The 15665-nt window shown below is 36.0% G+C and overlaps 1 protein-coding gene across 1 annotated transcript in view; it reads right to left on the bottom strand.

Annotated features, from left to right (window-relative positions):
* The window catches only part of cac (calcium voltage-gated channel subunit cacophony), a 59630-nt gene that overhangs the window by 22543 nt on the left and 21422 nt on the right, over positions 1–15665 (bottom strand). The window contains 18 exon segments of the mRNA XM_074111484.1: positions 92–175; positions 1868–1978; positions 3556–3720; positions 3798–3999; positions 4330–4473; positions 4685–4951; positions 5171–5350; positions 5716–5838; positions 6103–6209; positions 6925–7008; positions 7233–7289; positions 7483–7656; positions 7789–8001; positions 8908–9122; positions 9258–9455; positions 11283–11384; positions 11659–11718; positions 12065–12180. Coding sequence (XP_073967585.1) covers positions 92–175; positions 1868–1978; positions 3556–3720; positions 3798–3999; positions 4330–4473; positions 4685–4951; positions 5171–5350; positions 5716–5838; positions 6103–6209; positions 6925–7008; positions 7233–7289; positions 7483–7656; positions 7789–8001; positions 8908–9122; positions 9258–9455; positions 11283–11384; positions 11659–11718; positions 12065–12180 — 2602 coding nt within the window.

The following is a 15665-nucleotide window of genomic DNA, read 5'->3' as shown; positions in this document are numbered from 1 at the left end:
GATCAAACACAGATAGATGCAAAATATTATGGTAGGATCTGAAGCCATGAATACATATGCAAAGATAGTTCAAATAGTCAATAATACTTACGCCCAATTCCATGATTAAAGCGTCAATAATACTTCCAATGACCGTTATGAAATCAAACGTATTCCATGGGTCTTTGAAAAAATTCTGCAAACACAAATTACATTACAATTTTAACATGAACGTAATAATCGTTATAATACACAATAAAACATTATTTTTAAATTGAAAAGTAAGTTATAAGAATGCTCAATTCAAACAAGGGATACAAATGTACACTTTCTATTAAGAACAAGAAGGATTATTAAGAGGAAAGGAACAGGGAGTTTCTCTCTTATTTAGACAGTACATTTCCCAAATCAATTTCATTATGCATATCTATGAAACTTTGAATTAAGTGACATAAAACTATCATATAAAAATCAAGCGGCATCTTGTAGTTATTCTATAAAATCTAATTTAATAATATTCAAGTCAGTACTGAATATTGAATGCTAATAATTGAATCTAAGATATAAAGGAAAATAATATGTTTAATCTCATATACACGGCATTGTTAACTTTATTATGATTATAAAATGAAGCAATACTCATATTACGCCGTGTGTACAAGAATGTTATTACTTAAAACTGTAGTACTATGAATGAAGAGGTAGTGCTTACCTGACATCCGAAGGCAATCAGCTTCAATACGGTCTCGAGAAGGAAGAAGGTCGTAAAGACGAGGTTCATTAATGTTAACGAGTCCATGAGTAGTAGTGGAGCCTCGTGAAACTACCACAAAATCAATACCAATATTTTTAACCTCAAAACTGTCCAACTTCATATGAACCATATAGCCAGATTTATTTTTAACAAAAAATATCTTACTACTTTCATAATCAAATCACTATATTATTAGTAAAGGTAAAAATAAATCCAGCGTATCAGATTTGATAATCTAAAAAATGTAATTTTTCTACTTTCTGCTATAATGTAAGAAAACAAACTCTTTATGTGTCCGTTATGTTGAAGTGAGTGTGTGGTTTGTGTGCTGTTCGCTTCCCATCGTCTATGCCCCTGTATTTGTATACATTTGTCTGTTATGGAGGTAGTGTACAGATGTTGTCAACCTGTGGCTTCTCAGTGCAGCGCGTGCTCGCATGCAGATCGAATTCAACAAACATGCACATTTGCAAAACCACAATGTTACTTGTCACATAAAATCTCAACATATCTATTGTAAATTGCAGTGGCACCCTTACAATAAATTTGTCGAGAAATTAATAAATAAATAAAAGTTTTACTAACCTCACAGATCTGACAGCAGAACTTCGCCTGGTAGATTCAGACCAATCAGTTACTTACCTCGGCCTTTTTATTTGGATGTCTAATTCTCTAGACAGCTTGAAACCACAAGTATGGTTAAAAGGTAAGGGAACATTTATAATGACTGTGTGCGAAACATAGGTTTAATCGACCAAGAAAGTGTTGCCAAAAGAACGTTATTCATTTGTCAGTCACCGTTCGTTTTTTTGGTTTACGTCAAAGCAATTTCTTGGTCGACATTACAGGTGCCGCATGCAGCAGGAAAGCCATGCTCAACAATGAAATGCAGAAAATGGTTTTTTTTTGGCATCTAAGCCTTTTCATTAAAGAGAGAAATTTTGTAAGAGGTATTAACATTGGGTGGTAATTGGGTGGAGGGATGTTATTTACTCGGCTCAAATTTTTCCCATACAGTCATGTAAATAGATAAAAAACATGTTAGTAAACAGAAAGAGTACATTTGTACCTATTTTTGCTGTTTCATATTAACCAAACGATTTACCAGAATGATCCGTGTATTTGTGTACTTACTTTGACACCGTAAGCGATGATTTTCAACACCGTTTCCACAGAAAACATTCCAGTGAACCCCATATTCGAATACTTGAGTATATCCGCGTAGAGGTCATTTTGATTATAGTACTGCCATTTTGTGATGATGTGCCAGGCGTATTGGATAAACCCATGGCAATGAAAATAGATATTTGTTACTTCATATAATCGTATCAAATCTTTGACATATTTGGATGAGTACTGGTAGATGTGATGTTTGGGCTGCACGTTTTCAAAATGATGTTGTATCATAGCTTTAGGCGTTGCGGTTCTCGACGACGGTTCGGTAGAAAAGGATAACAAAATAGTAGGATAGCGTAAAATGAGTTGGTGAGGAAACGTGCCGACATGTCAGTAAGAGTCAACGCAAATACACAGGGTCACAGTGAAATAAAAGCATTACCAGTAAATGCTTTCATACTAAAACAAAACATTACTGAACCGAATATAAATGATTGTAACAAAATGAGGGGATTACTAAACACAAAAGTTTAATTATGTCATGATAATTATTTTGTTTCGTTACTATAATACTAATTTTCCTATGCAAATTTTGATTTCCCAGTGAGTTTTCAAGCAGCTTTTAGCCACCACCAACAATCACGCATGGCTGTAGGCCATTCCACGAAGCATGCAGATCGCTCACAAAAACAATAAGGAATAGGTCTTATACGAGATCATGCAACACGAACAACATTAAGTTATGGCCCATGCCCCGAGCTCACTGCTTCCAGAGATGTTGTGCATCGACAAGCACGAATTGTCCAATTTATATTTGTGGTTCATGTGCTGTAGATGTGCAGAAAGGATACGCTTATCGTGCAGTAGACATTGATACATACATAATGAATAGCAAGCAAGGATTCACGAAAGGAACATTGAACATAACGTAGGATTAAAACAATAAAATTAATTGTGGCGTAGATACACTTGACGGGATAGGCTCAGACAGATCCACGACGCATTCCGATGCAGTGTATACCTAGTCTCGCGCGAGCTCATACTTAACAGAATGTTCATTGTAAGTGTTGCATGTGTTGTGTAATTTAAAAATTCTTATGCTAGGCAGTACTCTGAATTATTTTAGCCAATTAGTATTTGTTTCCATTGTTGAGTATTTAGGCGGGGCATAACAAAGTGAGGCTTACGCAGTATTGCACTGGGGTTATCTAGTGCTGACAAGTATTGGACGCACGCAAGTACAGAACGACAAATAGTGGAGTAATTAGGGTCATTTTGCGCTTAACCAAACTAGGCTGAAGCATTCATTCATGCTTATTGTTTCTGTAGATAGTGTTTCATAAAGTTACATGTTCATTCCCTTGGATGATAAGCATGTAACCTTACGTCGCGCTGCTGGCACATGGTTAAAGTTACCTTTCTAGTATTGGTCGAGTGCAAAGAGACTACCGAACTCTGTTAGCTAATCTAGCTCGTCATCAACTGTGCCTGGTGGTTTGGGCTAACTTTTTCAGCATCTAATTTCTTTAGGTGACCGTTTCTACATCTTACATTAAAGTGCTACCTCATGTTGTATGCGGTTTTCTGAACCGTTATTTAATGGTTAATGTACATAATAATACTGGTTACTGTCACGATATTCGCATTGGTATTAATGCTCTTAATGATCTAAGTAAAGTTAGTATAGACATGTTTGTGATACATACCTTCATCATGAGTAATAATGTGTTTAGGACGATGAGGGTCATGATGAAGTACTCAAATGGCGTAGAGACTACTATTCTCCACACTTTGTACTTAAAACTCGCCCTTTTGCTTGGCATATACCTCTCGAGAGGCCGCGCTTCTATTGTAAAGTCTATACACGATTTCTGCAAAGAATGGCGCTCTTGTAAAATGTGAACAAATAAATAAAACAACTCACATTGCAATAGCAGACTCCACTTACCTGATTTTTATCAATTTCTCCGTCTTGTAACTCGGCTTCACCCTGCTCTTGAAATGTGATAATTATCAGAGCTACGAATATGTTAACAAAGAAGAACGGAAACACCACAAAGTAAACGATATAAAATATGGACATTTCTATTCGAAAATTTTGTATGGGTCCCCTGTCTTCATACGTGGCGGCCATGGAGTTCTGTAACACCCTGAAAATAAATAAGAGCTTGAGTAAAACACGATAACCTGTTTCATTTATGGTTTACCACACCAATTAATTAAACTAAAGTTTTTGGAAAAATAATACACAGTATTTAAATAGTTATAATCTTTAGTCGCTTCATCTATCACGAATCAATAGGATAGTATTGGTTATCTAACTTTAAATTTAAATGAATCAGCTTAGTACAGTTCGCTAAAGCCCTCGGCTTTTTTTAAGTTTTCGAAGAACGGACGTTGACTGCGTGTTTACAGCTGATGAGCTGCGTAATGTACAGATTCAAAAGCGTAGTGTCCATAGGCTCTATTACAACACTTACTGTGGCCAGCCTTCCCCCGTCTGCACCGCAAAGAGAGTGAGCATGGCTGTGGCGACGTTGTCATAATGGAAGAATTGCGTCGTCCACTGACGCTTGTTCACTTTCGGCAATAGGGTGTTTGCCTCGTAGACGAAGTACGACCCTCTGAAAAATAAAATGCTGTTTAAAAACGTCACCGGGACAACTTTGAGATGTAGCACAGTGGTATACTCGATAGTATTTTTTTTAAATACGTATAAATAACGGATCTGTTGAAGTTGTCGAGCAAAAATTAAGAAATGATGTAATTAAATTAAGTATTTCGCAATCTATGTCATACAAAATACAATAAGTAGATGTAAAGTACAATACTCACTGGCAGTCTTCAAATGTATTCTTACTGATATCATTGCAGTGAAAAAATTTACCATTAAAAAGTTGAACCGCAATTACAGCAAATATGAATTGAAACAATATGTACACTATGAGAATGTTAATGACATTTTTTAAAGAGTTCACAACACAGTCAAACACTGCTTTTAACTTTGGTACCCGCTTTATAGTTTTCAACGGTCTAAGCACACGCAACACTCTTAGCGATTTTATCGTGGACAAGTTCTGCCCTGCACCCTTTTTCATGCCTCTGTAACAAAACAAGTAATCAAGATCGATGAAGGATACATTAGCTGCCTTCCTAGTACACTTTTCAAAAGGACTAATAAAACGAGGCTTTCGATTAACCTACCAATTTTCTCAATATACCTTAATTAACGAAGGCTAAATAAGTGCATATGTAAATGAAATAGTAAGATGCTATTTTATGTATCATGTTATATTCTACTGCATTGGGATAGTAACACACCCGACTTCAAATCCGAAGCTGACAAGGGCGCATATCACGACGGCCGCGTCCATTATATTCCACAAGTCGCGCAAATACGCTCCGGGGTGGAACAGAATGCCCAGGTCGACGATCTTTAGCAACATCTCCACGGTGAAAACACCAGTGAACGCGTAATCAAAGTAATTTAATACTTGGTTCCTGTTGGAGAAAATATTTTGTTTATGTAAGAAAGAAAGAAAGAAAGAAAGAAAATACATTTATTCACAACACAAGACACAACAATAGTATTAAGTACAAATAGACAACACGTAGGAAAGTATGTGTCATTGCGGTTGTGAATAGGACACTAAGCATGTAACCGATTAGACATTCGCGTTTAAAAGCTGATAAGTAACATAGGTTCATCTATCAGCCGGCTCCCTGCTAACCATGTTAGTACTCTTATAAATCACTGCGTTAAATGTTTGACGGGGTTAGCAGATAATTGCAGTAAAGAAGTCGTGCTAGCCCATTATAAGAGGTTATTCTACATATTCTTATACGTATAATTTTTGTTTACGTACCATTCACTATCTTCATCTACGGGGTCTTCTGCCGCCAAAGCCGCAGAACTCATACAAATAACAATCATAATAAAAAAATCAAAGTATCTTAAATTTACAACCCAGTGTGCGCCTCTCCTTATCCTGGAAGAGAAAAGTGTATCTTTGCAATATATAATTATTTACAGACGTTACGTTACCTAAACATTAATTTAATTTGTGTATTTGTAAGTAGTTACATACGCTAATGTGTCACGTATTTTACGCGTTGGCATTGTATGCTCAAGTATCAATTGTGAAACTCGCAAGACCTAACCCTAACCCTTCTTGTAACAGTATTGCAGTGCTGTGTACTATATCGCAAAACACATAGACAGCAAAATGGTAAAGGATATAGAAAATACTTACGGATTAGTGGGTGACAAAACGAACATGGACGAATATGGCAGCATTGGTTTTGGTCCATCTGGTACTTCGTCGTCATCATCCTTTTTGGCCTCTTCTTTCTTTTTGTTCTGCAATATTTTTAAACGGAATTATATTACCTTGTATTGTCACGTATCAATATTTTCTCTATATTAAGTTATACATGTACTTATCTAGCATGGCTCACAAAAAATGATTGTTAACAATTAATCAACACTTAAAATAACTCCAAAGTTGCAAAGTATAATGTCATTAAATGTCTGATTCATTCTCTTGAATTCTTAAATGATGAAGCACTAGATAATCATATTGACGACAATATAATAATACTTCTTGTAGCGGTTGTACATAACAATTAAGCTAAACGTACAATTCAGTGGCATACACAACGACATACATGCATGGACAGCTTAAATATGGATGACGTCACTAGTTTGTCATCGTCACATACACGCATTGACTAGCCAGAAGAAAGGAAGTACAGATGATGATGTACCTACTAATGCAACGTCTAGGAACATTTAATTACGTTTGCAGAACAGAGACGAGTTTCCAAATAACAAGTTGGCGATCTAGACAACAACGTTAACAGTGTAATAAAAGAACACCTAAAATTCGGCCCACAAAAGCGACACATACTCTTTTAAATCCACGGTTAAAATATTGTTGATTTCAAATATTTTGAAACCAATTTATACGTAGTGTGTGTAGAATTTTAATAGAGATAATCAACGATATTCTAAGTGGTCTTTGTCTTTGCGCATGATCAAGCCCAGCTTAGCACCACCATCGAGCTGCGTTTACCTTCCTAGTAGTAGGCGACGGGGAATCTACTTCAGGTGGTATCCCGTCCACAGCGTGTAACGCCCCCATCTCTTTCTTCAATTCCTAATCAGCCGAAACAGAGGTTGTCGTGTGAAACAAATTTTGTTCAGCATATCCGATCTTCCATGCAACAACCGCTCGAAAGTGTTTATGCTCGTGGAAGAGTGGTTGAACATGCTATGACTTTGAAAATAGTGATTCTATCAACTCAGGTCGAAAGCTTCAGAGGATGAAATAGTAACATTCATGTGAAAAACAGCGTGGAGAACAAACGGGAGTGTACTTACTTGGAGTTGCTTTTCCTTGTCTTCCTCAACCTGTTCCTCTTCTGCCGCCGTCAACTCCTGGAAAGAAAAACGCAACATTTACACGGAAGCTTTATACAGATGAACATTGACACAGCAAATTTGTCGCGTTTGTTAGTTCAGACAACAAGACATCAACATACCTCGGTCGATCACGTGCGACTACTCGATCAAAGTATATACCTTCATTTTCTAATTCACTGGCGATGCGGTAGTCACGCTCTGGACTTACCTGGGCATTAGCCAAATTGTCGACAGCGATGGCAAGGAACACGTTTAGCAGAGTGTAGTTGCCAAACAGCACCAGAATAACGAAGTACATCGAATAAATCATGCCCTTCTGGATACCACCCTGGGACTCGATGCCATGGTACATAACCTCGTTCCAATCTTCACCTGTTAAAATCTGAAACCAATTTAGAAATGTATAATTTTGAAAATCGTTATCAAATTCCATTGGATTTAATTTTTTTGAATGGATGGCCAAGTAGCCAATAACTTTTGGCGCGTTTGTGACAAACTTGTCTCTTCAACTCACCTGGAAGACAGTAAGGAGCGCAATAGGAAAGGTATTGAAGTTAGTCGGCGGCGTGCCCTCTTCGAAGTTGAACTGGCCGCCAAACAACTGCATGCCAAGTAAAGCGAAGATGAGAATGAACAAGAAGAGCAGGAACAGCAGCGAGATGATAGATCTCATTGAGTTCAGGAGCGATATTACTAGATTTCTAAGCGACGACCAGTACTTTGTGACCTGAAATGAATAAAATTATAAATGAATAAAAATATACTTTACTCAAATAGATAAGGCAAACGTCCAAAAGAACGAAAATGCCCAATAGACGACATCCTGCTGTCATCTCTATTGATTACACAAGATTAAAGATGACAACTATAGGGACAGTGACGAGCACTCGTACGTTTACTTTACAGTTTTTATAAAAAAAACGCAAAGTGAACAAAATTAATCATAATAGTCGCTACGTCCAAAAAAAAACAGTTAGTGAAATCACATATTTATGCAAAAGAAATACTCATTAATCTCAAAGTTTTAATAATGAAATGATGATAATTGATGACAAAATGGATTAATTATGTTAGTATCGCTAATCGTTCAGTATGTCAAATACATGATATTATGTTTTTGTAAAAATGAAATATGAATATATATGAATATCTTTTTATGCTGACTGTAACTACAGATCGATTCATAGTTAAGAGCTGGTACGAATGAATTTAAACGCAGGTTATTAAATGTTGCTTAGATATTTGTGTAGGAAACTGAGATGCGTAATTTTTTAAATATTTGTGTGAAGTGTATTCAAAAAGATAACACGCATATACTTTAATTCACTTATTCAATCCATTCGTGCCAGCTCTCGTGAATCGACCTGTACTTGCATTGTTATTTATTATAAACTTTTGATGAGTTCCCTCTTAAGGAGAGTTCCCTGGCCGGACCACCAGAGTTTCAGTACCAGATTATTGTATTGTCACCGAATTTACATAAGTAGGTACTTAAGCCAAATTTCAGTTCAATCGGATATCAGAAAGTGGTCGAATTTGCAAACTTAAACCACGAACGTTGCAAGTAAAATAAAAGCTTGTGAAAATACGACTTGCATTTAATTTTAACAGTATAAATACAAAAAGAACGTACCTTGAATATCCTTAACAGTCTTAACGCTCTCAACACCGAGAGGCCAAAGGATCCACCTTTTACCTCCGACCAAACCACTTCGAATATGGACCCGGATATGACCACACAGTCGAAACGGTTGAACGAGGATTCGAAGTATATCCGAGGTCCCAAAGCGTACATTTTTACCCACATCTCCATCATAAAAAGACCCAAAAACACAAATTCGGCGTAATCTGTAAAAAATAATTAGACTTTTAATTTTCAAGGCTTGTTCTTCATACTTAGAGAGCACCCCAATTCAGTAATATTTAAGTTGTTTTATTTCTTCCTTAATAAGAAAAGGTAAAAATAATTTTGATAATACTCACATAAAAATGAGGTCAGCCATTTCGGTTGTCTATAATGCTCGACGGCGACGCATATCGTGTTGAAAAGCACCAGCACGATGACGAACCAGTAGAACCATTGCGTCTTTACTGTGTGCCGGATCCAAAAACGAAACCTCTTCTCCGCCCGCCAGAAGTCCGCACATTTCCCCACTGATCTCGTCTTGCTCTTCAGGAAACCTGCGATAGCGAAAAAACATGTTCAATAATTGAAGTACCCTTCTACCGGCACCAAAATCGAACGAAGTTTACAATTCCGAACGATTAAGGTCTAGCATTATCATTAGCTAAAGGAACAGAGCTGGGATTAGCGTATTCAGCTGAATATTTTTCATTGTAATGACACTATTTAGCGTTGGCATAGCCGATGGGGCAAGTTTCCTGTGAACTTGGCTACGTACTTAATAATTATTCGGGATCAACGCTCGAAATAGACACATTTCACATACATTTTTGTTCCCCTCTTGAGAACATTGAAATATGAACTATTACCAGTCTTTTTAAGTCACGCTGTAAGGTAACCTTTTATTCGCTGTTAGGATCTAAAGCCCAAGTCTATCAAGCTTTAGTGAACATGGAGAGTAGGAAGTTTACCAACAGATGAAAGAATAGCAAAGGATATCACATACAGAAGGTCGAAACGGCTTTACGTCACGGCATAACATTTTAAGTGAACGTATAGACGTTTTGTCGGGATCTGAAATGGGGCACTATTCTACTACTATGACTAGACTATTTCGACTACGTAGAAGTTGTAAAGGAATATTCTACCAGCATCACGCTTGATCCCATACCTTGCTTTTTCTTTGGAACTGTAAACAACCAACACAGAAATAGAGTACGAATACTTAGAGGCACTGGGTAGCAATGAGTGTAAAAGAAACCAAAGTCATGCAACATTCGCCGATATTATGTCTATGCTCAAATGAAAACGATTCACCAAATCGCTATAGAAAATCAAAAGATCACTCATCAATTAAGTATTACGAAAATTAATACACAAAATGAATCCATTTCTAGATATTATTCACAAGTAAGGAAAACCATTAAAATTATCGTGAATGTATACCGCCTATAGACGTTACGTGAAGTTCTAATAAATAAAACACATTCAATTTTTACAGCTAAGTGATGTTTACCTACTTGTAAGGAAAATAAGAAAAACATTCATCACAGTAAAAGAAACTGATCCAACAAGGTTTTGCCCAGAAAGGTAGCAAGAGCGCACGCTGAATCCAGTATTTTCATAGCACTTCCAGATAGTGAAAAAACTTACATTTATCGACTTTCGAGATGTTAAAAATCTCCAGTCTATCGTATTAATAAAACATGTCGAATAAGGTAAAACTTTACTTTTTTAACAGTAAGCAGTTTCGTACCCATTTTCTCCGACGACTGAAAGAGAGTTCTGAATACACGAACGCCATTAGGGTCAAATACTTTTAATAAATTTAACTCGAAAATTTCAAAGCGTAGTATAATAGATTTTAGGTTTTGTCCATGAAAGTAGTAGAGTAAATAAATAAATGAGTTACTTAATAGCGAGATAAAATATGATAAAAAAGTTGCTAAAAATGTAGTTACATACATTTGAGTATATGATAGATAGATATAATTAGATTCTATAACTTTATAAAAAGGGTATGAACGGTGGACTCAAATGGTTATCGTATGAGTTCCAAGAGATGACCAAGGAAGTGGAAGAAGCGAAGGTGGAAGAATACAGGACTTACGAATACAATACAGTTTTTTGTTAAAATATAGGGTTAATTATGAGTTCAGATTGTATGCATGTTCTCATTAAAGAACAATGGTGGTAGGAAGCGGTGGCCTTGAGAAGACGATATACAGGAAATCCGTTTCAATATAACATAGTGCACTGAAAATTTTGGATCTTGCTTTGCACAAGTTTAGTAAGGTTAAGAATGTTAAGTATAGTATCTTTTACAGTGACTAGCGGGGTGTAATGTATCGTTATATGTGTATAGGGCTGCATGATGTACTGACCGTCGTCGCCGCACTCCTCGTCTTGCTCCTCCTCTTCAGTGTCTGTGCTTTTACTCTTCCCAAGGTTTTTTAACTTCTTTTTGGCGGCGGCTTTTCTTCGGGCTGCGATTGAAATACGTAAATAATGAAATAGTCGATGGAAAATAGTACATTACTGCAGAGGCCATGAAGTAAGCAAATTTAAAAAGCTAGAGCAGTGGACAATAATGGATTTTCATAGATACTTCATGGCCTAGACCAAGAAGTTATTTAGGGAGCCATAAATGAGAAACTTCATGTCTCCATTTCGTGACATTAACGCATACGTTTCCGAGCATGTTTGAGAAAAGTATTTAAGCCGGTACGTAAAAATTTAAGTATATTATGTTATACTTACCTTCAATTATATGCATCTTCTCCTCTTCTGTGGTTCTTTCTTCGGCTAAAATTACTTCCTCTGAAAAACATTTAAAATTTTACATTACTCTCCTGAAAATAAAACGTTTAGATCTCCTTTACACTTAAGAATCTTCTCATAGCGACTACTTTACAAGGATAAGAACCGGTTACCACTAAAGGGGTAAGTAACTGATACACTTTTTTCAATAAACCCTATCAATCCGGTAAGCGTATCGCCAACACCTCTACGCAGGGCTATCCAAATTGACATGGGTAATTCGAGTAAGTGCTTACCTATTCCGGAAACCGTTAGTACGGCTTCCCTATGAAGTGTTTCAAGTGATACTTAAATACTTACAAGCACTTTTAAACTTTTCCCCATGCTTTTATTTTTCAGAACTTACCGGCTTTACATATCCACTCAACGTAACCGTTGAGCTCCTTTTCTAGTTGCTGTTGTCTTCTTAATTTAAGAAATTCTTGTCTATTTTCTACTTTCTCTCTTTCTTTAGCGAACTCACTGCAAAAAGCGGGAATTAAAATTACTAGCTCAACTAAATTGTTCCTAGCATAAAAAGGGACATCCACCACTAGCATTAGTTTGTACATACATAAATCTATACGCGACAAATATTGGCATTTATTATAAGCACAACCAGTAAGCATTCAAAAAATAGACTTCAATACTGGTAACTGTTTATTAAAGTAAACTTAAAGTGTCGTTTTGCATACTCTGGTGATAATTGATAACTTATATAAAATATCTTAGCGTTCTTAATTTATCTACAGTAAGTACTAGCTGTCAGTTTGTACGCGAAAAATCTCCGTATTTTTAAAAGTTAACCACCTGTTATAAGTAACTTGTGTTAAGCAGAGGTGAATGTTTAAGTGACAGGTAAAGATAAAATTCAAGTTAAACCTTAGCAACGTTTCTACACAAAGGGATAGATACACATATGGGATGAATAATGGGGATCAAGAGAGATAACGGTTCAGATCTAGCAGTGGTGTTAGTAAACCCATCGGACATGGAAGCAAAAGCTAGGAATATTTACATTTTTTTTAACCCAACCGTAATTCGGACCGCGTAAAGTCAACAAAGATATCGAAAAGGCCAAAGTTACAAAAATAATGTATACATCGTGTAATTTTGATACTACCTCAAACTGTAACTGGACGAAGATTTAAGTGCTGTGAACCGATATCAAAACAAATTTTTAATTTAGAATTAACTACCAGAGCGTAATTAATTTTTGAAATATTTTCGAGCAGCAATGTAATGCGTACAATAATTTGATACGAGAGAGAAGCGTTCTGTGACAGCTGTCACGTCAACAAGTGCGACGTTTTGAATAAGAACAAAGTAGTATCACGTAGTGATACATCGCTTGCTAATTAATTTTGTAAGGAAAATAATAAGTCTACATTTTTTACCAAAACATAATAATAAAGTGTGATTATTGGGGCCTTCACTAACTATCCTTAAAGTTTGAGGTTGTATCAAAAATACACGCTGTATAAGCAAAGGTTTGAACTGAATCGCACTATGACAATCGCATTTAATTTTACTGTTGAAAACGCATACCAATGCATTTTCGGCGTATCAGTTATATATTTGTCAATTTTTGTTTGAATTTGGTGTTAGAAGTTGTTTTTATGAATCACTGTCTATGAAGCGGTAGAAATGTGTGTATTGCCACAAACTTACGGGTCCTATAAAATTTTCGACTAGTTGATTAAAATGTTGTAATGTTTCGTTTATTACAGAATCAGCATAATTTGTCACCTTTGATATTTTTACAGATGTGTTTTAAAGAAAAGGGCTAACCGGCGGGTGTGTGCCGAACTAAACATACTTAGGGTTCCGTACCAAATATAGAATATAAGCCGTCCGAATGGCAGTTCCAAGCTAGGCATTGGATCACAAAAATTAAGTTGGTTGTATTAAGAAAAACAAGGGAATTTCATAGAAAGACTCTGATTTATCAATATATTGGTGTTTTTAGTACAATTTATGTAATTATAAACATTAAAAGTTTAAAGAAAAAATCAGTAAAAAAAATTGTGAACTAAAGTTGACTGGTGGCTTCGCGGTCTTTTGTTTTAAAGAAATTAAAACAAAACAAAACTACAGTACTTATCTACTTAACAAGCTTAGGTAGAGACCTCTCTACCTATTACACCATATCATACCATGACCGTAATAGCAACGTGTCAGGCAAAAATATATTCTTTGTATTGAAAAGTATGACCAACTCCCCTCCCCCCTTCCATTTATTTTATTACTCATAAATATGTAATGACTAGAGTTTACCCGCGGCTTCGCACGCGTAAATTATTCGATCTGGTAGTTACAACAATTGAATTAGTTACAAAATTCCTGTGGAAAATCCCAAAATTTATATCGTAATCTTCGTTGAGGTGTTGTGTTAAGAATAACTATCCCATGGGAATATTGGAATAAAAGTAGTCTATGTGTTATTTCAGACATCCAGCTATCTAAATACCAAATTTCATGACTCTAAGCCCAGCGTAATCTGGCGCGCGGCAATGAATGGGTAAAGAGCTTTACAAACTGCAATGCAGGATAATGAATGGATTTCTTTTTCCCTGATTGGCAACACTGGCATAGATAATAGATCGCTCGTTTTTGGCTCGAAATTCGAACTTGTGATTTTATTTTGCTTAATATACAAAATGTACACCCCCAATATCATATTTTCTCAAGTTTTTCGCAACTCCCAAGGTGAAAGAATCAAATTGCTTTAAAATTCCAGAGAAATAATGCGTTGTTTGTGAGAAACGTGTCAAAATGGTGGTGTAGAACGCCATCCTGCTCTGTCTCGTTGTTTTTTTCCCGTTCTGGTGGTTCAGTTTTATTATGTAATGATCTCTATAGGTATTTGGTCATGATCTGTCATGGCGACAAAATATAAAGAGAACTGACGTTGTCATGGCGGTTTCTTTACGGTTTGTGCTAGTGTCGCCCCCTGCCCAGAGCTTTGCCTAATATGCCCTATTACACGTGCCTATTATTTGTATGGCTTATACTGTAAAACTGTATAGCTCCAACTATTTGGCTGTAATGTAAAATTTGTATAACGGACGGACGGACAATGGAGTGTCAATTTTTCCTAAAAAATGGTCCTTAATTCAATACGATATTCAAATAGCCAACGGTCATAGCTTAGCTTCCATGTCCATTCTTATGGTCCAGATTTAGCCCAAGCCTCTAGCGCACACGATATCGGACCTGCTTCCGTAATCCAGTTCAAATAAGCTGTGAAGTCTTGATTGAACATTTGTCTCGCTCTTTCCTTTTGAAACTGAGCTCGTCTCTCGACACGGCCCCTCTCGTTGGAGAACTCACTAGATTGCATTCAAAATATACACATACTCGTAAACCAGTTTGCTATTTAATGTAATGTCTTCGGAATTCGAAACAAAAGTTTGGTTAACTTTTTTTCCTTTTTCATTTGAATCTTCAGGAAAGCGAAGAAAACCGACTAGTCCCGATCGACATTACTTACTGTATATTTTACACTTAATAATTTCAATTTATGTTAAACCGAAACATCCAACTTACATAATAATAATTAAATCTATGTGGCTACGTCGTATACACTAGTGTTATATATAAATGTAGAGTAGATTAAAAAAAATGTGTTTAATTTTTAAGACAAGTCACGAGGGGCGTGTTTATAAATAAATAATTTAGTTAACTAATGAATATCAGATGGCACTACTTCACCATCTTTAGGATAAAGAATAAAGAGGATTATTATCTTCAAAGAGACTTTATCTCCGTAATTATAATTACTGTAGTCCTCAAACTTGATATGCGAGTTATTTTAATATTAAAACAGGTTAAAACTCCATTGCCAGTTGTAGGTATTAAAAGCTTTAATTCCATGAAAGAGATGTAAAAGCTTTACCACAAATTTGAATTCTGCGCAGACTGAGTCGCTGACCTTAGTTACTTAACTAATTATAACAATGACTTAC

The sequence above is a fragment of the Choristoneura fumiferana genome, chromosome Z (assembly GCF_025370935.1).
Source record: "Choristoneura fumiferana chromosome Z, NRCan_CFum_1, whole genome shotgun sequence".
NCBI classification, from domain to species: domain Eukaryota; kingdom Metazoa; phylum Arthropoda; class Insecta; order Lepidoptera; family Tortricidae; genus Choristoneura; species Choristoneura fumiferana.
The sequence above is the reverse complement of the archived record's forward strand: the minus strand, read 5'-3'. Positions and strand labels throughout refer to the sequence as shown.